This window comes from Salmo trutta, chromosome 23 (genome assembly GCF_901001165.1).
Source record: "Salmo trutta chromosome 23, fSalTru1.1, whole genome shotgun sequence".
Lineage (NCBI taxonomy): Eukaryota > Metazoa > Chordata > Actinopteri > Salmoniformes > Salmonidae > Salmo > Salmo trutta.
In genome coordinates, this window is record NC_042979.1 from 16,513,321 (window position 1) to 16,537,745 (window position 24,425).

Sequence of the window (24,425 nt, forward strand, 5' to 3'; positions counted from 1 at the left end):
ATGAATGTTACATTTGGGTGTGAAATCAATGTACAGCTGCCTAAAATGTCAGAAAACAAACGTTTACTGACATTTTAAATTCATTGTTGGTCTTGTGGAGAGCCGTGTGCTAAGCAATAGGATTATCCGTGTAGAACAGATAGTCTCCTTTTATTTCCTTGTTTGCTTTTAGGATGAAGTCAGCCCTCAGAGTCTCTGGGGATCCTCTTTGCAATTGATTTTTGAATTGATTTTTTCCTGACTCACTTGTAACATTTTCAGGATACGTGATGGCAAGGTCTCTGAAACAATGCTTGGAGAATTTATCCATCTTCATCTCCATGGTGACCTCTAAACAATGCACTCCGCTCTAGAATGATGTTCATGTGTCTCTTGATGAAAGCACTTACTAAAATAATGCACCTACAGATAAATGCACTTTTTAAACAATGCACTTTTAGAAATAATACAAATAAAAGGTATTAAATGTGTTACTGAAACAATACATTACCATAAATTAAGATACTCTCAATGTTAAGAATGTTTCTACCTCCTATTCACGTGCTCTTCTGCTTGTTTGTTCATCTAAATACTTGTTTCACTAGCAAGGCCTAAACTATCCTCCAGAAATCCTTCCTCTTTCTCCCTCTGTTGGTTTACCTATGTCCTAATTCTTATTGTTGTCCTTGTTGGGTTTATAGTTTCCCTATCCCATTCCTTCCTTGTGTTACCTGATGATTTAGCAGACAAGTCTTGCAAGAATGTAACGGTGGGCGCTGAGAGTCAGGAAGCAAGTTCAGGGAGTGAGTGTTTTAATTAAATAAACAGAACATAATACAAAACAAGAAACACTAACAGCACACAGACATGAAACTGAAACAATGACGCCTGGGGAAGGAACCAAGGGATTGCCATATATAGGGAAGGTAATCAGGGAAGTGATGGAGTCCAGGTGAGTCTGACGACACGCAGGTGCGCGTAACGATGGTGACAGGTGTGCGCCATAATGAGTAGCCAGGTGACCTAGAGGCAGCATATGTGACAAAGAACCAAGTCGATCAATCTCTTCAAACTATTTCCACAAAAGAAAAGTATCTTTCAATTCCTCTAGACGGGCAGAACACAGCAATGCATTGAAATAACAAAACTGTTAACATAAATGAGGGGCTCTTCTTAAGTGCTGCTGCTCGTGGAATTGGTTTCTAGGGACTTTGGTATTGCCACTTTTTTTTCATAAGTAATTCAATTATTGGTAAAAAAAATAGAAAATAATTTTTGTTATTAAGTTCATGCTAATTTAATCTTCTCCCAATTTATATATTTGTTTTAATTCAATTTTATGACAACCTGCTGTACTGTCAACAAAATGTGACAAATGTAGTTTTAGCAACCAACTCTTTTGTTTGCTATAGTTCCAATAAATTTTGTCGAGTGATATGCACTGCAAATTGATATGTTTTGACTAACGTTTATTTTATTTTTTACATTTATTTTACTAGGCAAATCAGTTAAAAACAAATTCTTATTTACAATGACGGCCTACCCCAGCCAAACCCAGATAATTGTACGCAGCTCTATGGGACTCCCAATCACGGCCGGATGTGATTCAGCCTGAGAGAATATTCCCGTGAACACATGAATAGCGTTATGTAGATGACACATAATCTGACAAATGGCACTGACTGGTGAAAATAAAGATAGAACTTGAATTGGAAGGTCATAATGTCCATTTGTCATTTCTGAATTTCATTTCTCAATGCAGGAGGAGCAAAATGGCATTGTCCTCTACCAATTGTGTCATTTCCAGATTAAGTTTGAATCAAATTGTAAAGTTTGAGACCTGGTCAAGACTCGGTTACATAACCCATGTGAGTCACCATAGATTTAGGAGAAAAGTAATGTGTATCTCTGATCATTATACAGGAGTCTCTCATTTTTAATCTCTCTCTCCTGGACTGAGAGGTCATGCTGAGGTTCAAGACTTGGTGTGTACCTCCTACGATTGTCTCCACTGAAGGCATTGTTAAGGCAAATCTCTGTCCCTTGTTAAGCCTCCACTATACATGAAGCATTAGACTAACATTTTTATTCTCATATGGTGGTCCTTTGACATTAATTTCTGCTGGTGGTTAAAAGGATACAATGCTAAGGCATTACTGAATGGGTATGTCATTTATGCAGGCTTGAATAGAGTCCAGAGTGATTTTGTAAGGATAACAGTGCTAATTTTATGTTTTAATTGGCAAGGCATTTACTTAATGTCCATGTATTTAGCTGATCAGCATAAATACAAACACGTCCACCCTGTTAGTTCTGTCTCACCCCATGTCTGTAATTATTCTGCCACTGTATGCCTACTGATAAAATTGTATTTCCTGATTTATCATTATTTGTATTTTCTATTTATTTATTTTGTTTTGAGAGAGAGAGAGAGAGAGCGTAATGAAAATGAATAATACAAGTGTAATTGGCCCACCACTGTGCTGTTTCTCTTATGGGTGCTGAGACAGAATGCTGTGCAGGGAATATTAAAAGCACGGCAGAATCGTTTTCCCACAAGTTAATGTAATTACAATTAGTCTTGGATGAACTCAAACTGAGCCCAAGTAAGTGCCTACAGTAACAATTAGACAAATATTGAAGGACAACAATTGCTTGCCAATCCACCTAGAAACCTTATATCATAGACAAACTGTGTGACTCATTGGAGAAGGCCTTGGCAATGTCTACACAGATTAGTAGCCTTTCTCAAGTCAAAAGGCCAGGACAATGTGCGCATCTACCTGGTTACTTGTTGAATTTGATTCCAGTTAACCCCCTTTTCTCATTCAGTTTTAGCAAGTCTGTTGATTCAAACACTGTTGTGTTCAAACAAACAACAGTATAAGAAAGGTTGAAATACAGCAACACATATCTATACAGATAAATACAGGTGGGTAAGTCCGAATCAAAGCCCCAGGAGAAGCCTCTGGTGGTAATCATCTCAACAGGCACTGATTACCCTTTGCTACTGCTAAACTGGAGGCAGCCTCGCACAACTGAACTTTCCTAACATAGCACTTAAAACTTCAGACATTATAAACTGATTACATTTGGGTAAAACTCAATCTTCATTGCCAGGGAAATGCAGACAGCCTCTTCTCCTACCGCCACTCAGTGGTGGGAAATACAATTTCCTCTTATCAGCTCCAGGTGGATAATTGTTAAATTATTCATAGCGGGTGAAGGCTGTGTGCTAAGAGATTACTGTGTCTAATTGTTCCGCAGGTTACTGTTCAAATGCAGGAAGAAGTTTGAGTGTGCACAGCAGTGGAGGCTTCTGAGGGGAGAACGGCTCATAATAATGGCTGGAACGGACTAAATGGAATGACATCAAACACATGGAAACCATGTGTTTGAAATTGTTGATACCTTTACACATATTCTGTTCCAGTCATTACCATATGCCCATCCTCCCCAATTAAGGTGCCACCAACCTCCTGTGGTGCACAAGTACCCAGAATGGAACTAACAGGAAACAGAGACATGATGATGTTCATAAACCAAATAAAAGAAAATCTCATAAAACCACTCTCAATCTTCTATCTCAAAGTATGCAATATGGTGACTCATCAAGACCTGAGGGCTGTGGTATTTTGAGATGCCAGGAAATAAAAATGTAATAAGAGGAGGAAAAAGTAATACATCACTTCTGTTTTTGCTATCCTGAGGATCTTGGAAGCAATTTGTAATTTCATTTTCATTCACCTCATTCATTCCACTGTCAGCATCTTGTCTTGTCACAGACATTGTATCTCCCATGACATTGGCCCACATCATGGTTGCTGTCAATCATGTTCCCTCCTCACTAATTGATGTACTCACTTTCTTTCAACCACTCACAATCTCACACAAATACAGATGCTCAGTTATACTTGCCGAAGCACTTAATGTCACATCAAGTCATTTAATTAACCACTGAGCAGCATTATATATTTTCTGCAACAATTATAGTAAACTAAAACTAAAATGAAAACTAATCATGGAAAAATTATTTAGGAAACTGAAATAAAATAATTAACAAAACTATACTGAAAATGTTATCTTTGACTCCCAAACTAACTAAAATAAAAACGAATGAATTATGTTCAGTTTGGGGTTTTCAAGCTTTTATTTCGAATGGGCCTTTCAAGCTTCTGAATCTGGCAGGTCACATTAAGATTGACATCATAATTTAAAGGTAGACTCAGCAAGATGACGTTGCCATGAACAGCACCGAAGATATTGGGTGCGTTTGAGTGGTAAGGCTAAAGCAACTGACTGTGGACAAAAATCGAAGTAGTGAAGTCGGGCGAGGTGCGTCTGCGACAGCCAAAAGTCACACACTAATGTGGTTTTCCAACAGCAAAGCTGTTGTAATTGTTTATTAATTGTTTTCTTTATAACGTCGAAATAAGCATGTATCTCTCCCCCAAAACAAACAAACAACTGAAATCATAATTTAATATTATGTGTGCACATTGAACAATAATTTAGTGAGATAGACCCTCATATCACATTGTATGTATATATCCACTGTATACAAATTGGTTCCTGTTTCAGTCATTTCTTTGGTCACGTTCACATGGGTCAAACAAAAACACCCTAATGATTGGTTGAATATAGAGCATCCTACAATACAGGCGATGGCTGCAGGATGAATTTGGTAAAGGCCAACTGCAAAAACTTGCAGTCGACTGCAGTCAAAACTTCATGACCTTCGATCACTTCATTTTTGAGAGGAGCACAATGCAAGACTTTGCTCTCACACAGTGACACAGAGTATCTGTGAATGTGCACAGGGTGCGCTTCACACTGCCACAACGTAGTAGTACGGGAACAAAACAGCTGAGAAGTTTAGCCTCGCACTTCAACTCTCCTGGTTGTTTGTGCATCTACGTCATCTTGCTGGGTGTACCTTTAAACTTAACCTAACTTATTACCTGACCCATCACCATATGCATTACTGCCCCACAGTGGCAAGCAGTGAATTCCCCAAAAACTATACAACATATACAGTGGATTTCGATAGTATTCAGACCTCTTGACTTTTTCCACATTTTGTTATGTTACAGCCTTATTCTAAAATTGATTAAATTGTATTTTTTCCTCATCAAATCTACACATAATACCCCGTAATAACAAAGCAAAAACGAGTTTTACAGGCAGCGATTACAACCCTGAGTCTTCTTGGATATGACACTACAAGCTTGGCACACCTGCATTTGGGGAGTTTCTCCCATTCTTCTTTGCAGATCCTCTCAAGCTCTGTCAGATTGGATGGGGAGCATCGCCTTGGGTTCAAGACTGGGTTCTGGCTGGGCCACTCAAGGACATTAAGAGACTTGTCCCGAAGCCACTCCTGCGTTGTCTTGGCTGTGGCCTTAGGGTCGTTGTCCTGTTGGAAGGTGAACCTTCGCCCCAGTCTGAGGTCCTGAGTGCAGGTTTTAATTAAGGTTCTCACTGTACTTTGCTCCGTTCATCTTTCCCTCGATCCTGACCAGTCTCCCAGACCCTGCCACTGAAAAACGTCCCCACAGCATGATGCTGCCACCACAATCCAGGTTTCCTCCAGATGTGATGCTTGGCATTCAGGTCAAATAATTCAATCTTGGTTTCATCAGACCAGAGAATCTTGTTTCTCATGGTCTGAGAGTCTTTAGGTGCCTTTTGGCAAACTCTAACTGGGCTGTCATGTGCCTTTTACTGAAGAGTGGCTTTCGTCTGGCCACTCTACCATAAAGGCCTGATTGGTGGAGTGCTGCAAAGATGGTTGTCCTCCTGGAAGGTTCTCCCATCTCCACAGAGGAGCTCTGGAGCTCGGTCTGAGTGACCATCAGGTTCTTTGTCATCTCCCTGACCAAGGCCCTTTTCCCCCGATTGTTCAGTTTGGCTGGGCAGCCAGCTCCAGGAAGAGTTTTGGTGGTTCCAAACTTCTTCCATTTAAGAATGATGGAGGCCCCTGTGTTCTTGGGGACCAATGCTGCAGACATTTTTTGGTGCCCTTCCCCAGATCTGTGCCTCAACACAATCCTGTCTCAGAGCTCTACGGACAATTCCTACGGCTTGGTTTTTGCTCTGAAATGCACTGTCAGCTTTGGGACCTTATATAGACGTGTGTGCCTTTCCAAATCATGTCTAATCAATTTAATTTACCACAGGTGGACTTCAATCAACTTGTAGAACCATCTCAAGGATGATCAATGGAAACAGGATGCACCTAAGCTCAATGTCCAGTCTAATAGCAAAGAATCTGAAAACTTATGTAAATAAGGAATTTCCATTTTTTTTTTTTTCATTTGCAGAACAGTCAAAAGAAAATTTTGCGTTTTGTCATTATGGGATATTGTGTGTAGATTAATGATGAAAACAATTTAATACATACTGTTTAGAATAAGGCTCTAACGTAACAAAATGTGGAAAAAATCAAGGGGTTTGAAAACTTTCCGAATGCATTGTACATGGCTCCTAGCCTCCCACGCATAGGCTACTTTCTGTCCTTAACAATAAAACTGAAACTAAAGCTAAGTAATATTTTAAAAACAATATAGAAATGTTATAAAATTGAAGTAAATAAAAACGAGTAAAGTTTATCTGAAACCTAACAGAAACTAAACTGAATTTCAAATAAAAAACAAATATATAAACACAAGACTCTAATAACCATGGTCTGCAACACACATCAACATAAAAAAAAAGCTTCAATCAACCATCATTCCATGCAGCCAGCTTAGTACTGAACAAGCCTTACAGTACACCCACACACTATGCAGGGCAGCAAAATGACGGCATCTAATAGCTTAGCTGTGAAATCGATTGTACCCGTCTTCTAACACTCACCACAGACTAAAACTGATTCCATCAGAAAAACAAGAATATTATAAAGGGAGTAAATTGTATGAACTGGCAAGACACAAACACACATAAATCCATCAACTGAATGGCATTGTTTTTTTATTTCTTAACTACAATAGCCAGGTTAGTGTTTCAAAGAAATTGTGTCGATTCTAATTGAATTCTGCATCTCATTAGAGTGGACTTGCAGACTAGTAGCCACTCATATGGCTTCTTGCGTCACTACATGTGAGCTGACTGCTAATGTTATTGAATTGAAGCATCTACTCTACTACAGCATCAGGCAAAGCTAGGAGCCTGGGACTGAACCCCTCCCTCTGCAACTGGATCCTGGGCTTTTTGTATTATTCTTTTTTAAACTCTGCATCATTTGGAAAGGTTTGTAAGCAAGCATTTCACTGTATAGTCTAAGCCAGTTGTATTTGCTGCATGTGATAAATAACATTTGAATTGTTTTAGTTTAGTTTGCTATTATCAGAGATGGTTCATAAACCATATAGTAACACAACCAAATATAACTATTTGTGCTATTATATTTGGTTTGTCTCCTAGTCAATCAAAATATCCAGGTCTGATTTTAATTAACATAAAGGGCCATGATTACTTATCATACATTTAATTATCCACCTGTAAGTCATTTTCTGTGTTGTACGTTTTTGTAGGTGCAAAAATGATTTATTTCCATTTCTCAGGCAGGAAAGTTAAGGTGTCTGTATAGCATTTCGAACCAATTAATTGGTTTGGAGATCACCAATGCATGTAGAAGTTTTCATAACAGCTACCATTTTAACACGCTACAATGATAGCTGATAGTGAGTGAATACTTATTTTGTTTTATTCATATAATCACATATTAGAGTTAGGAAAAAACATGTAGGACTAGTCACCCAAGTTATTACAAAAGTCATTCAGTTTTGTTTACCATATTGCTTATTATACCACAAATGGTATAAAGAGGAGCCAGGGGTAGCGTGTCTATTTACTGTGCCCCTACCAATATGGCCGCTCGAGATTGTCTGTGAAACCAATGAAGGCTGTATGTTGGTGACCAATTCTTGCGCACGCAGCCACGAATACGGGAAAACAAGGAAGCAGACAGAGGGCTTGATGAAGTTCTGTAGATAGAAAACAAGTGAACAAAACACTCTAGCTATTTGAAAAGTCTATCACTACCGCGAAATGAGCATTTATTGGGGAAAATAGTTGTACGTTGATGTCACTTATTATTTTGCGTCCAGCAGTAATACAGGTGAGAGGTAATGTTTATTTAGCTAGCAAGCTATGCCAGCTCATCAGGGGTGTATAGCGCCGATTCGGTTATAAAATGCTTCCGTTTAAGAAACGAACGAAACGGGGAGGGGCCTACCTGAATTTGTCGAATAGAAACAACTGTTTTGCTCTGTTTGCTTCCGTTTGGTTATTAATTGATAAACGGTTTCCGTGATGAATACACCCCCGTTGAATGTAGCTAGCTAACGTGACTGTCTGTTTTTCCCACAGGGGTCTTCCCCTGTGTTTGCAGAGGTACTGAATAATTTATCATTCCTCCAAGCGGGTCACGACATAGCTCTCCCAGGGTGTCGGACCCCTGCTTCGTGGGCTTGTTGGCTTGGCTGAGCTTATGGCTTCCCTTTGTGACCGGTGTGATGGTGCCATCCCTCTGGGGATCCACATACCTCATGTATTTACTGCCTGGGTATGAGCCTGGCAGAATTGGAGGCCATGCGCGACTGGGTCGGCCGGGCTCAGGCTGGGGACGAGCTCCATCCATCAGGAGTGGTGCGGCAGTGAGCTGTTAGTCCCTTTACTGGGCCCAGTACCCCTCCCAGGAAGCATGGCCGGAGCCACCGCAAGCAGAGCCCATCTGTTGCCAGTCCTGGACGTGGGCATGAATCGTACCGCTGGGACCACCTTGAACGGAGGGTGCATGCCCTGTGTCAGGAGGTTGATAGCTTCGATGGCGATGTTCCCTGTTGACCAGTAATAGGCTGTTCCTGGGGGACGGTGCTGGCACTGTTGACCGTGAGCGGGGCTGACAGGCCATCAGACAGGCTTCATCGCCCCCAGTGGCTCGAGGCTATGAGGAGCCTACTCACTTGGGTAACCACTGCACTGGATATCAACTGGTGGATGGCGATGACTCTCCATCTGCCCCCATCTCTGCTGAGTTCTGCGAGGTCTTGCAGGAGAGCTGGGCCTCTACCAGTGCGGAACCCATGACTGAAGGCGGGACCCCCCCAGAGTCTTTGATGCGGACTTGAAAGCCACATATGGCCCTCAGCTCTCTTGGCTGCCTTACCAACGCGGCCATGCTGCTGCAGGCCTACCTGCAGACTCTATTTTTCTGGCTGCAAGACGGCACATAGGAGCTCCTCCAGGAAGTGATGGAGGTGTCTTTCCTGCTTTCCCTGCTCCAGAGGGATGTGGCTCGCGCCAACGGACGGGCCACGGTGCAGGTGGTTACCTCCCAGCGCCATCTCTGGCTGGCCCAATCGCATCTGCCAGCTGCTCTCCAGAGCACATTTGCCACTCACCCCATCACCCCAGGACTGATGACATTCTAGAGCAGACTGATAAGGTTCGTAGGTACTGGGAGACCCTGAGACGGTTCATGCCGCCGCCTCAGGCCCTGGGTCCAAGGCAGACGGACCGTTGCCACCCACCTGAACGGTGGGGTCCCTCTCCTGCCCAATCGCCTCGTGCTAAGGAACGAAAGTGGGGATGGGCACAGCGTGCGGTGAAGCAACAGCCTGTTTTTCCCACACGGGTCTTCCCCGGTTTTTGCAGAGGTACTGGGTAATTTATCCCTCACCGGGTTCCTGTTCCTCCAAGCGGGTCACGACATAAGCTCTCCCAGGGCGTCAGACCCCTGCTTCATGGCCTTGTTGGTTTGGCTGAGCTTATGGCTTCCCTTTGTGACAGGTGTGATGGTGTTAACCGACACTGCCATAGGGACGTGCCTGGGAGACCTAGCGCTCAGGGCGCCAGAAGAGAGGCAGGACCCCTAACACAGTCTTCGTGGGCCGCTTCTCTCGGTCTCAAAGGGCAAAGTGGGATGAGGGTGTGGAGTCCCCCTAGGTGTTGTCCACAATGCTCGAGGGGTACCAACTTCAGTTTCGGTGCCGGCCCCCGTCCTTCAGGGGCCTTATGTCACCACGGTGGCCGACCCGCTGAAAACCCTGCAGCTGGAGATCTCCTCACTCCTGGACAAGTGAGAACAACAGATTGCTCTTTGTCTGCTATGGTGAGAGAGTCCTGGGGGCTGGGCTATCAAAGCAGAGGCTCTCACTGGATCGTGGACACGGTTACAACAGCGTACTGCCTGGCTGGCATGCCAGTGCTGGGATCTGTGGTGGCACATTCAACACGAGGTGTGGCTGCGTCCTGGGCTCTACTGAGACGAGTGCCCCTCGCTGAGATCTGTGTTGTGGCCAGCTGGGCTTCCTCTTGCACCTTTACTAGGTACTATCGGGTAAATGTGGCACCTCCCTCTGCGGTTGGTTCAGCGGTCCTGGGCATCGCCTCCCTTTCGGGGGACTGTGGTGGGACCCCCCCCACCCATTGACAGCCCCTGCGGCTCAGTCCCACTCTGGTACTTTGCCGCTGGCTGGCCAGGTCCCTCTAGCGTCTACTAATCTGGTACGGGTATAACAATATATATTGGAGTGATCCAATATAGTGAAACATAACAAAGGTTACATATGTAACCATGGTTATGTGAGCTATATGGATCACTCCAATCCTCTACGGTGCTACGGCGCCGTAGCACCGCAAACAGAACGCTATTGGGGTCTATATATAGGGGTGGACCCCAGCCGTGACACCGGTGTACACGGGAGTAAATATCAATATATTGGAGGGATCCATATAGCTCACATAACAGTGGTTACATACGTAACCTTCCATTTTTGCCCTCCCGCGTCACTTAATACACAGAAGAGCTCCACTAAACATAAAATCACATGGTTTCTCCGCCTTTCTGTGACCACCGATAACTTCAGAACAAAGTTCACAATGTCTTTTGCAATTGATACAAACGAAGACGTATAAAAAGATGATTCAAATGAAAACAGATGACTGCATTAAAATATAAATACATTAGACTATAGGCATATTTCAATCATATTGCAATTTATTTAATGTTGAATCAATTGCTTTTATATTTAGCTACTTGTAGGCTACTTACTGTCTGTAATTTGTCTCAATATATTTCATGATGTGTAGCCTAACGTACACAATTTGGCAAATCTTAATTTAGTACATTATTATAATGTAAGAATTAGAATAGCCTCCTCAATATGTGCAGCCATAGGTGATAACTTTCATTGTGGAATAATTATAATGTTAATGTAAGATTTAAATGGGGAAAGCTGATCCGAGAGCAGCGTTGCATTTTTTTCGACTCTATCAGTATCGACACATGCATCAACAACACTTATAGCGAACGTTCTCTTTGCGTGGTGTTGGTGCATCGTTAAAACACTCGTAAGCGAGCCTAAATTCCATCGCTATCGGGAAATCCGGGCCCAGGGTTGTATTCATTACGTCTTGCAACAGAAACCGTTTACCATTTTAAGAACCAAACTGAAGCAAACAGAACGCTATTTTTTTTTTACTCGTCATCACACGCTGCTGCTACTGTTATTTTATTCCTAGTTATATGTACAGTATACCTCAATTACCTCATACCCCTGCACATTGATTCGGTACTGGTACCCATATATAGCCAAGTTATTGTTACTCGTGTATTTATTATTACGTGTTTTACTTTTATATTAGTTCTCTATTTTATTTCTCTCTGCATTGTTGGGAAGAGCACGTAATTAAGTATTTCACTATTAGTCCTCACCAGTTATTACGAAGCATGTGACAAATACATTTGATTTGAAACGGGGAGGGACCTACCTGAATTTGTCCAATAAACTCGTTTTCATTGCAAAACGTTTTCTGTTTGGAGTAATAAACCGTTTCTGATGCAAAATGTTTTGCAACAGGGTTGGCATAATGAATATACCTGCAGTGCCTAGCCTCCAAGTTGTGTGCCTAGCCTCCAAGTTGTGTGCCTGTAGCGACTAGCTAGTTACTCTGTCTGTACAGTACTTAGCTAGCTATCGCTTTCTGGACACTAAGTTATATGGTCTATATGAGTTTGCAGGTTATTTGAATGCCATTGAAGTTGTCGCCTTCTCCATCCTGACACAGCCCCTGTCTTGTAATGATGCCTGCACGCAGCACTGTTGCTGGTGGTGGGGTATCCAGTAACAAAGTTAAGTATTCAAGACTAGCTGGCGATGAGGATGGCTACATTGACTTGCAGGTGAGACACAGACAACCGGATGTTGCATTACATGCATATCTCTCAAACCTCCCAACCACCTATAGTTAAGCCTTTTTGGGTAATCTCTGTCATATCACATATCATTGTAACTTGTGGTTGTCTTGGTTATTATGAATCCAATCTTTTTACCTTTTATACCAAACAGTTCAAGAAAAGCCCTCCCAAAGTTCCCTACAAGGCTATTGCCCTGGCTACATTCCTCTTCCTGATTGGCTCCTTACTGATTGTAATCGGTGCGCTTCTCCTTGCAGGATCTATAGAAGTTTCGGTGAGTAGCTCACAGACATACATACACTACATAGCCAAAAGTATGTGGGCACCTGCTCATCAAACATCTCATTACAAAATCATGGAGTTGGTCAACCCTTTGTTGCTATAACAGCCTCCATTATTCTGGTAAGGCTTTCCACTAGATGTTGGAACATTGCTGCGGGGACTTGCTTCATTCAGCCACGGGCATTAGTGAGGTCGGGCACTGATGTTGGGCGATTGGGCCTGGTTCGCAGTCGGTGTTCCAATTCATCCCAAAGGTGTTCGATGGGGTTTATGTTGGGGCTCTGTGCAGGCCAGTCAAGTTCTTCCACACCAATCTCGACAAACCGTTTCTGTATGGACCTCGCTGTCCATGTGGGCATTGTCATGCTGAAACAGGAAAGGGTATAGCTGAATTAGCCGAATCCACTCACTTGAAGTGGTGTCCACATACTTTTGGCCATGTAGTGTATATGACGTCATTGCAGTAGCTTGACTACATAAAACAACGGTGCCCTTTGGTGGGCTGATATCCTGGCCTGAAAGATACAATCAGCAGCAACATCACCTACAGTATTATGTGATGACTTTGAAATTGTCCAGCTCCTCTACACTGCGTGCACAATTATTAGTGAGTATTCTGATCTTATCATTGTTTCTATTCACATTTTCGAACTCCAAACCATATAAACTTGAATGCTTATTGGATTTAATCATTTTCAGGTGATATGTATTTGTGTAATGAGGGAGGGTGTGGCGAAAGTGAATAACACCTTATATCAAGGTGTGAATAATTATTAGGCAGCCTCATTACCTCAGGTAAAATGGGCCAAAAAAGAAATTTAACTGACACTGAAAAACCCAAAATGTAAAATGCCTTTCAGACGGATGCGACACTCTTTAAATAGCTAAACTATTGAGGTGTGACCACCGGACATTCAAACGTTTTGTTGCGAATAGTCAACTGGGGCGCAAAAAACGCATGGGGAAGAAAAGGCGCAAATGAACTGCAAAAGACTTGAGAAGAATTAAACGTCAAACTACCAGGAACCCATTATCCTCCAGTGCTACCCTATTCCAGAACTGCAACCTACCTGGAGTGTTCAGAAGTACAAGGTGTCAAGTGCTCAGAGACATGGCCAAGGTCAAGAAGACTGAAACAAGACCACCACTGAATAAGATTCACAAGTTGAAGCGTCAAGATTGGGCAAAGAAATACCTGAAGACAGATTTTTCAAAGGTTTTATGGACAGATGAATTGAAAGTGACTCTTGATGGACCAAATGGATGGGCCCGTGGCTGGATCAGTAATGGACACAGTGCACCACTTTGAGTCAGGTGCCAGCAAGGTGAAGGAGGGGTACTGGTATGGGTTGCTATCATTGAGGATGAGGTAGTTGGACTTTTTTGGGTTGAAGATGGACTGAAACTCAACTCCCAAACCTACTGCCAGTTTCTGGAAGATTCTTTCATCAAACAGTGGTACAGGAAGGAGTCCTCATCATTCTAGAAGGCCATGATCTTTATGAATGACAATGCTCCATCACATGCATCCAAGTACTCCACTGCTTGGCTAGCCAGCAAGGGCCTCAAAGATGCCTGAATAATGACCTGGCCCCCTTCCTCACCTGACTTAAATCCTATTGAGAACTTGTTGGCCCTTCTCAAACGTGAGATTCACAGTGATGGAAGACACTACACCTTTTTGAGCAGCATTTGGGAGGCTGTGGTTGCTGCTTCAGTGAAAATTTATCGTGAACAGATCAAGAAACTGACAGACTCCATGGATGGAAGGCTCATGGCAGTTATTGAAAATAAGGGTGGCTATATTGGGCACTGAATATTTTTGAAAGGCCAAAAATGTTATATAATTGTCATTTTGTGTTACTAATCTGTTACACTTACTCTAAAAATTGAGAATAAACAAGTGAGTTGAGAGAAATTATTTTTGTAATTTTGTGCCTAATAATTCTGCACACTAATAGTTGCCTAATAATTGTGCACACTTATATATTTCCCTGAGAAAGACAAAACTCACTTTTCCTTTGTTAAACATTCAGGTTTGAGGTTCAATAACATTTTGGATTGACTGAGAGCATTGTGTTTGTTCAACAATAAAATTAATCCCGAGGAATACAATTTGCCTAATAATTGTGCACGCAGTGTATAAAAACAAAGTAATCTATCGCTGGCCCAGATTCACACACACTGAGGCAAAAAAAGGTTGATCAAATTGGAATGAAGGCAGGATCTTCATTGAATTGCAATGAAGAGTGGGCATTCATTTCCTGGTTCCGCTTTGTTCAAGTTTATTTGCCGCTAGTCTGTGAATCTGTGAGTGACAGTAGGCTGTTTGAGATTGCGCAGATTGAAAATGTGCCAGCCTGAATGGCATGATGCGCTGTTCCAAGTTGTCAAATGAGGGTTTGTAAGGTCATGAAAAGTAATGGAAATTAATTTCATAATTGTTAATGTAATTCATGAAAACACACTTAAATATGATCAATCAATAAAAAAACGACATATCAGCCATTACATTTTTTTAATTTAGCCTTTATTTAACTAGGCAAGTAAGTTAAGAACAAAGTCTTATTTACAATGACAGCCTACCCCATCCAAACCCTCCCCTAACCCAGACGACGCTGGGCCAATTGCGGACTGCTCTATGGGATTGCCGATCACGGCCGGTTGTGATACAGTCCGGTATCGAACCAGGGTCTGTAGTGACGCCTCTAGTACTGCAATGCAGTGCCTTAGACCGCTGCGCCACTCAGGAGCCCTTATTAGAATGACCCTTCAGTGCCTGTCTGTGGTGCTGCGTGTTTGCCAGTGGGCTGTTGCCCGTGGAGACAGAGCGCGACATTTCAGCAGCAAGTATAAAATGACAGACAGACTAACTAGATCACCAATTCAAAACATAACTTGTAGCAGTTATCTCACTACTTAATTATAGCTAACTAATCATTAATTTCATTGTTGCCTTTTCACCAGCACTGTAGAGCCTAAATAAAAGCTGGGATTCCCCTCTATTACACAGTAACCATGTAATTACGACAACGTAAAACATATTCTAAGAATAGCCTAATTAACAAATAACTTGCTGTGCATAAACATGTATAGTTGGATACATTGCTTTGAAGTAGCATACCTTGTCCATTTGATCCATGATTTGTTGAATGAGGGAATCATTTTATGAAGACAAGTATTTGTTTGTAATGTTGAAAAAGCCAAGCCTGCACACCCAGGAGCTCTCCAGATGGAGGGTTGACCACATGCTGACAATGTGTGACTAACAGTGCAGATCTATGTGGGGTGCTAAGTGCCTTGATCAAGGGCAAAACGGCAGGAGGTGGTAGCTCTACATGGGCTCACACAGCAGCCTTCCATTCAAAATACTTACTTTTTCATGTAGGCTATAGTCATGAAAGTTTAGTTAAAAGTCATGAAAAATGTGTTTAAACCATTAACAGTGAATAATCAGGTCTCTATAGCATAATGTCATTTGTGAATTTTGGTGGACATAGTCTAATGAACCAACTTGGAAAAAGACAGCTCCTGCACTACTTCCATCCCAAGTCATGCACTGTACAATACTATAATGTAATTGTAAAAGACAATGGCAGGTTATTCATTGCTTTCCTCTTCAGGAACATCCTAAAGGGGATCAATGTATCAGGTCTCCTAGGTTCCTCTACCACCTGGCTGATTGAGCTTGAAGTGTACATTCCCCACCCATGTAGATCAGTGACCATTCAATTCCAGATATTTCAAGAGTTTTCATCACAACAGTGTGTGTGCGCATAACATTAAAAAAAACTAAACTAAATTAAAACCGATTTACATCATTGCATGCCATGAAACATGTAGTACTGTATGTGGTCATCAGTGTCCATTTCTAGCACACTCTAGTGTGACATCACTTGGAGAATAAATGCTGTGTGTGTGTTGACTGGCCATGTGGGGGTCAGTATGCCTACGTAGTGCTTCCTCTTACAGCCCTGCCTTGTCAGAGGGTTGTAGTGTGGTGTTGTATGATACATATGTGCCAAATTGTAATTTGATGGATAGAGTGCCTGTATCTGTGTGTGTGCGTGCCTCTCTGTGAAAGATACTGAAACACAGGCTAATTCGTTAATCAGGCACTGATTGTGATACATAGACTAAATAGGCAATTATCTTTCAGCACCCGGACCGTACAGTTCCAGTCCTCATCATTGGGATCCTTGTGTTCCTTCCTGGATTCTACCATTTACGAATCGCCTACTACGCCTCCAAGGGTTACCGTGGATACTCCTATGATGACATTCCAGACTTTGACGACTGAGCCACCCTTTTGCTCCTCTTAGCTGCATGAGACTGTTTCATTTACCTCGAGTATCTCCCAGACTGAGAAACAGCATCACCAAGTGGCTTAACTTTACTCTCTTTGTTTTATTGCATATCACATGTGCAATGCGACTGTGGCTTTGGCTTTAAACTTAACAGTATTTATTACTGATAGAGTATTATAGATTATGCAAGAGTATTTAAGATATGCAAGGCCTGTTATATATTTATGTCATGACTAACTGTTTGTAATGCTCTCTAAAGATGTGTGATTGGTTGTAAAAGTTTACGTCACATATTTATGATAATAATAAAATAAACGATCCAAATGCATGGCTTTATACAAATACGATATTTTTTTGCATCTTTATTTTTTCAATTAAAATAGGAAAAATTATACTTACCTTAATTTCTTGATCAACATGCTACTTGTTACTTCTCTGCAGGATGCATAGAGTCTTGCTAGATTGCACTAATGCACCTCATTTAGTCTTGTTTGAATGTCCTTTTGTTTTCAAGATTTTAAGCTGCAAGTAGCTCGTAAGCGTATACACTGAGTGTACATAACATTATAAACACCTGAACTTTTCATGACATAGCTTTCACCTGGTCAGTCTATGATCCATTTATTGATGTCACGTGTTAAATCCACTTCAATCAGCGTAGATGAACGGGAGGAGACAGGTTAAAGAATGACTTGAGACAATTGAGGCATAGATTGTGTTTGTGCCATTCAGAGGGTGAATGGGTAAGACAATATTTATGTGCCAGGGTAACCGGTTTGTGTCAAGAACTGCAACGCTTCTGGGTTTTTCACTCAACAATTTCCCGTGCCCGCCACCCAAATGACATCCAGCCAACTTGACGCAACTGTGCAACTCAATAATAGGAAGGTGTTTTGTAGTCAGTGTAGGTCTTTGCTATTAACTTTGCATTATCAGGGTTTTACTGAGACTATAATTTGTCGAAGTACCCCCTCTTGTGGTCTCAATCGAAACATGTTTTTTATGACCTGCCCCTGTTCTGGAATAATAGCTGGAAGAAATATTCCCTTATCATCTATTGAAATATTTTTGGCCCAAATCTTTGTAATAGAATGGGAAATATTATTTACAATCATCGGTAATGTGCTAAAATGCATTTGCACAAGGCTTCATTACTGTCAGGCAAACTGGAATAGCCTGCAGTTGTTTTTCCAATGGAAATATAATTTTCATAAAATAAAAGCATACATTTTGTGTGGATATTAAATTATTCTACTAGTGTAGCCTATGTTTCATTCAGTCTAATTTCACATATCTTTAATAGTTTATTTATTTGATAAGTTAGTTTTAGTCCATGCAGGAAAGCAACAGGTTGTATCACAACCGGCGGTGATTGGGAGACCCATCGGGCGGCGCACAACTGGAACAGCGTCGTCCGGGTTTGGTCGGGCTAGACCGTCATTGAAAATAAGAATTTGTTCTTAACTGACTAGCCTAGTTAAAAAAATAAATAAATAAACATTCAGTTCAAAGAAGGCCAACAAAATACAAATGTAAACTACACACGAACGTGCTAAAAAGGTAAAGAGACTGGAAAGTAAAAAGCACAATTGGTTCAAACCTTTTTCTAAAATTGTGCGTGCGAGCGAGCGAGCGCTTGCCTGCGAGTGTGAGGGAGAACGGGAGAGAGAGGGGGAGGTGATTGGTCGACCAAGCGGCTCAATTTAAGAGGTGAGAGTAGAAACCTTCTCTACGGAGCATCAAATGTGCAGGGAAAGTTGTTCTCTGCTTTTTAGGGGACTTTCCAACCTTGGAAGTATCGTAAATCTTCGTATACGTGTTGGATATTACAGAGGAAATATGATGGATATACAACGCGTCTAGCAACTGTGTTTGAGAATTCAGCGCAGAATGCGCCGTCATTGACCTGCTTTAAATTGCACTATTCGATGTTTCAGTAAGGATCAGCAAATCTGTTATTAACTTGAAACAACATATTTGCCACCTGAGAATAACACGGTGAAACACCTGTAACTTTTGCACTGAGGACTAGAGGAATTACTGAAAGAATACTTCAGACTGACGCACTAAATGGAAATACAACCTGCCTTTATTTGCATTAGTGTAAAACAGGTAAATTGTATTTTGCTAACTCAATTTGTTCCCGGACAACTTCAAGATACATTTTTTTTAATCTCTTCTGTATGGCTTTTTAAATATTTATTAATATAACCTTCTAGGCTTTAACCTGTTCAAGGACTCAAATGTGGGTCTTGATCTATCTCAAGTTATTTTGCAAGCCAGTTATTTTTGAGCATCTTTATTTTAGACTAACCTCGACAATTGTACCTGCTCTGATGTCGCAGACATGACAAACAGGGAACTGGGATACGTGTTTAAGAGACCACTGGGTTCATTGTACTCTGAGCCAGTGTTTGCAGTTGACTACCATGCCAGCCTCATATTTATTATTTATGCTCAGGTTTAAAGTCCTGAATCACTGAAGTCACGTGGAGTGAGGTGACTTTACTCTTGCCTAAGTAATTTAGGACACACAAGAAAAGTAATTGTATAACAACTTATTGTAAAATATGTGCTAGCATTGCTGTGAATAGGGGTTGTGGGGGTTATGTTAGTTTACTGTAGATTTGAAACACATACTCCAATCATATACCATTTGATGCTTTTAAATTGAGATTGTTATCACTATTGAGTGAAAAGGGGTAAAAATAGGCTATAAGTGTCAACCTCATCGGTCATGATGGGATTCCAGCCCACTGGCAAGAGATCTACTGGTAACTCTCCTCCAAACAGATATGTGAGAATGTAATCATTTCCCTGATGATTTCTAGGTTCAGGGAAAACCATCCCTTTTATTATGCTATTACTCAGAAGATGCCCATATACCTTGAGGCTTAGAGAATGAGAAGCCTAATTTGTTCTGAATAGAGCACAATATCTCACCTGTGGGGTTCTGAGTGCTTTGTTTTGACTAGGAACAACCAGTCCTCAAACCACGGCTGGCAGGATCAACCTGCATTAACAGGAGTGTGTAATACAGCTGCTTATCCAGTCACCTCTGATGATCACACAAAGACACCTTTAGAATCTCTTATTTTGCTTGTAGAACATTTTTACATCTCTGTGCAACAAACACATACACATTTACAGAGCTTCTAAAAATACTTTCATGCACGGCATCACTCAGAGGTGTGGGATCTTTGTGACCTCTCTTAATATTGCGGCCAATGCCTCACCCCCAAAACCCACATGTGATAGGCCTAACCCGTCTCTTCCATTTCACATGAATAGAATAAGAGTGAGAAAATCTCTCTCGCAACCATAGTGGCAATGGATGAGTTGGAATCTTTCCCTCTTAAATGCACATCTGGCCAAAGCCTCTATTTTAACAGCATCCAGAGCTTCCTCTCTAGCCAGTGTCCAGGCAGGGTTATGGCCGGGTTATAGAGTTAGGTGAATGGTTAAGTATTCTCTAGTGGCTACAAATCAATCGCTGCCCATTTCCCTGATTAAATGTAGTAATGCACATAGTATTTTACCAGTAACCCTTTCACTGCCCTCCCTGCTTTCCTATATGCTGATAAATCAAAGATAGGCATTGCCTGTTGACTAGGGCTGTTGTTTTTGCTCTACAAACACTGCAGGAGCGTTGTGTTAACGTCGACAGTGTGTTTGTAAGATGACACTGCTTATTGGAGGCAGGAAGTGTACTGAGGGAATTGCCCAGAGACCAGGCCTAGGTTGCCACGGTTAAAGAAGCTTCACAGCTTTCTCTGGCTCTGTCTCTCTCTCTCTCTGTCTCATTCTCTTAGTTATGGTTCAATAATGAGTAAACACCTTTATTGATTAGGCCTAACACTTAACCAAATTAAAAAAACAACAGCCTTTTCCCAATGTTTTCGGACCTTTCACTAGTCTACAACTACTCTCTCTCTCTCTCGACTCGACTATCCCAGTATTGACTATTGCTCTGGCTCTGTTTTTCCTCACCCTCTTTTATTGCTTTATTGCAGTGCTGTTCCTTTGAAGAGAGAAGCAATCTTTGCTTGCTTTAACAAATCATGGTCGTAAAACTGTACATTCACTATGTATGGCTATTGCACCACCCAAATCACCTCCGTTGTCACAGTCCGATTGTACACTCAGGGCTTTGCATTTAGATTAGGATTCAGATTAGGACATCTTAGAATGAGACAGACGTACAGCACAGATGGATTATGTCATCGGTCTCTTTATGAATACTTAGTTGTCTCTTCTGTGTGGCTGGCCTCCAGAACAGATTATTATATCTACCTGACCTCCATTCTGGAGAGAGACGAGCATTTAAAAAGCACTGGGAGTAGGGTTTCTTGGAGTAGGGTCTCTTGGGTATTAGTCCTTGTTCATTGTGAGCCAAATACTAGGACAGCAGGTTTGATGCTTAACGACAGAAACACAGTCAGCACTGTGTGTACACACCAAGCCCTTCTTACTGACCAGTCAAACCTTTCATCTTCTCTCTGTTTGGGAGGAAAGATAAGAGGCAGCTTGCTTAGTAATGCAATTGAAATAGAGTGACAACAGACGAACACACTCAAAATGGTTATTACCGTAGTACTAGAGACTTCCTTATGATACTCAATTTACAAGACAATCTTATTTAATTGCGTTTGTCATCTGGACTTTGTGCAAGAGAGTCCTGTAAAGTTTTATGGTGAGTGTCAATTTGTACGTAGCCTATGACCTATTTGCAATTGTGTTACCAGGGTGAGTCTTGCTGCACATATTCAGTTGGTCATTCAGGGAGTGGTCACTGTTGACCTTTTGCTCTCTCTCTCTAATACCGACAGTGAAGACCCATAGAAAATTACTTTCTATACATACTCAACTGTACTTATGCACTATTTACTATTGATACTTTTTACATTTCAATGCATTCAATATTTTCCATTGAAGTTAAAATGCATTTTGAATTGCTATGAAATCCTCTTCAGCTTGATTGCAGCTCTCTTTGGTGGACTTGTTGATTGGTGGGTGTATGCGTAGGATGACACGTGTCCGTGGGATTTGGTGAGTGCCGCTGCTCCCTCTAAGAATAGCCTTTGCTCTTGCGGTCTGCAGTGGCTCTAATTAACTTAGCGTAATAAGCTGGCATTAGTGGTGTGTGGTAAAGCGTGCTGGGGATGGAGTGTTGAGTGGAGTATTAGCCCGTTAAATCGCTCCCTCACACAAGCACGCCACACACGTCTTATGTGGTTAAGGACTCCAGCAAAGCAATCCGTGTATCTCTAGCTCTATGGAGGCATACTGTAGGACAGGGGTAGACAACTAGATACAGCCGGGGGCCAATTTCTTTCAGAGTGGATGGTCGTCGGGGCAGAACATAATTATAATACATTTATACACTGCAAATTGACCACAACTAAGCCTAAAAATAGATTGTATTTGAAAATAACAATAACTTCATACCTTGATTACATTGAGACACGATCATAGATGTCTCTTTATTAGAGGGGATACTTGGGAACAGATATCCTAAATTAAACAATTTCTGTGCAGAATTCCAGGTGATTTGACCAAAAACTGGTGGGCCCCCAAAAAATTGTTTGCAGTCCGGTTTTGGCACACAGGCCACCTGTTGCCGACTCTTGCTGTAGGGTTACTGTATAAGTTATAATAGTAGAGGTAAGCTCTGACTTTTCCCCTCCTAACTGGAAACCTTCATCATGGATTTAAGGTGGATCATAAAAACATGCACAATATCGTCTTTGACCTGCTTGAAGTAGCCTACTGCCAGCTTTATGCCACCAATGACTGATGCACCACATGCAGTACAGTACTGCTGGCTGCTGTATATCTGCTGACAGCCAACAAGTTCACTAAGCTCTAGGAGAAAACCACACTGATTCTTAGTGGAGCTGGTCAGGTGCTCTGCAAAACTGACTGTAGATTTATGTGACATTTAATGGGCATTGAAGTTATGAGAACCATGTAGGCCTGGGAGGGTTTTGGCAGGGTTGTCTGTTGGATATCCGTTTGTGAAATGATATGGGGTGAATTCCAATCTTTAGAAAGGTAGTTGAAGAAATCTAAACACATCTTCCATATGTCTATAAGCTAGACACAACTGTCAGTTCTCTCTTGCCCACTAGTTTGGAGAGAGGTGACAGGTGTCTGTTTTGTTTGCAAGATGCAATGTGTGACAAGTGTGTATTTTTGTCAACAGATCAAGTATGCTGGAGGCTGTTTGACTGGCAGCTATGGGACCAAAGAGAGACTCTTTTCTGGATGTTACCATGGTGACGGCACTGTGCCTTCTGTGTGAGTGGAGTACTTCATGCTTTCCCTCTGTAATGAACTCTTTGTCATTTGCTCTCTCCGCAGCCACATCCATACCTGTCCCTACATTCAGCCATTTCCCTCAGTAGGATTATAATAATGCTTATAATGTCTTTTTTTGTTGACCCTCATAGGGGTCACTCACGGTCAGAAGCCAGAGGTGCGTGCCAAGGTAGGGGGTGTGGTGGAGATGGCGTGTAGACTGCCACTTCCTTACACGGGTGCGTCTGTGCCCCTGCACGTGGTGGAATGGGTACGCCAGGGATTCGACATCCCAGTCCTGATCAAATTTGGAGTGTATGCTCCTCGGGTGCATCCCAACTACGAGGGTAAGTCCGTATTCAGCCCATCACAAGCTCAACTGGGATCTAATTTTACTGTGAGACTGTTTCATTTCAGCCCCCTGTCAGGTCCGTCTCAGCACTTTGGTATCATCTGTTGCCCAAGGCTGAGGTTTCCAGACCCAAAACAGTCTTTTCCAGAGGCCTTGTCCATTAACACTGTCAAACCCCCTTTCCTAAAGTAAAAGTCCATCCAGACTTCATCCTACCTATATCCTTCCTTAACAGCTATCTTCACTCAAAAAACAACAGTAACTTATCCCTTTGTCAGCTTCAGTCCTCCTAACTGCACCACACCCCAATGGTCTGTGTGAGCTGGGGGCTTTGTGTTCGTTGGTCCTCTCAGATTGCATCATGGTCTATTGTCCCCATTCCGCCCTAGGGTCAGAGAACAAAGGCAGTCTATGGGGAAAAGGGATCTTCAATAGAGCAGAAATACCTTTTGTGACGGCTTCTGTCCTTTAAAGTCTCAGACAAAGGGCTTGACGTGGACAGAGGGAGAGCATGTCTGTGTGTTTTAGGACGAACCTAACTAGAGGAAGATCTGTCTTCCAACGGGCCGGTGGGAGTGAGATTTGACCTGTCTCTGATCATTGGAATTTGTGCACGGGTGCAGTGCATTCAAATGTGTGTATTGGCTAGGGCTCAGAAATCACACTATACACCTGTTCAGCCAATTCGTATTAGAATGTTAGAGCGCCAGATGACACACCCATGGCAACCAGACAGGGAAATACGATAACCATACAGACGTATGGTAATAAAGTCACTCAGCAGTTTGTGATGTGAGGATTGAGTGGACTGAGTGAAGATTCACCTCAGGTCAATAAAAGACACTAGCTCTTTGTCTCTGTCCTTGAAGAAGAACCTCAGTAACGCCAATTATGGCCAATTTGAAGTTTTGCGCTGAATTGCAGCTTCACAAGGACAGGGACAGCAACATAAGCTTCCCAATAGTGGAGGAAGGGCAATACTGTTCAACCTATTAGGTAG

At 42.0% G+C, this 24,425-nt stretch overlaps 2 protein-coding genes across 4 annotated transcripts in view; both read left to right on the forward strand.

The window, feature by feature from the left end:
* Positions 1-7,900: 7,900 nt before the first annotated feature.
* tmem230a (transmembrane protein 230a) lies at positions 7,901-17,115 on the forward strand. Of its 2 annotated transcripts, none has more exons than XM_029709245.1 (4): positions 7,901-8,101; positions 12,055-12,169; positions 12,336-12,458; positions 16,626-17,115. In XM_029709245.1, exons 2-4 carry the CDS (start codon positions 12,068-12,070, stop codon positions 16,764-16,766), a joined length of 366 nt encoding a protein of 121 aa, XP_029565105.1. In that variant the 5' UTR covers positions 7,901-8,101; positions 12,055-12,067; the 3' UTR covers positions 16,767-17,115. The 2 variants fall into 2 exon arrangements, with proteins under 2 accessions (XP_029565105.1, XP_029565106.1); XM_029709246.1 differs by having other exon boundaries at positions 7,906-8,101; positions 12,008-12,169.
* Positions 17,116-18,440: 1,325 nt separating this feature from the next.
* igsf9a (immunoglobulin superfamily, member 9a) overlaps positions 18,441-24,425 on the forward strand; it is a 29,718-nt gene continuing 23,733 nt past the window's right edge. For both annotated transcript variants that reach the window (XM_029709247.1, XM_029709248.1), the window contains exons 1-3: positions 18,441-18,885; positions 22,979-23,073; positions 23,226-23,420. In XM_029709247.1, the coding sequence (XP_029565107.1) occupies positions 23,013-23,073; positions 23,226-23,420 (256 nt within the window). In that variant the 5' untranslated portion in view covers positions 18,441-18,885; positions 22,979-23,012. The remainder of the gene's footprint in view (positions 18,886-22,978; positions 23,074-23,225; positions 23,421-24,425) is intronic.

What these genes read in the sequence shown, in the direction of transcription:
- tmem230a (XM_029709245.1), top strand. Translation starts at nt 12,068, where the DNA reads ATGATGCCTGCACGCAGCACTGTTGCTGGTGGTGGGGTATCCAGTAAC. An exon ending in ATGGCTACATTGACTTGCAG is followed by an intron (nt 12,170 to 12,335) that starts GTGAGACACAGA and finishes TATACCAAACAG; the next exon opens with TTCAAGAAAAGCCCTCCCAA. An exon ending in CAGGATCTATAGAAGTTTCG is followed by an intron (nt 12,459 to 16,625) that starts GTGAGTAGCTCA and finishes ATTATCTTTCAG; the next exon opens with CACCCGGACCGTACAGTTCC.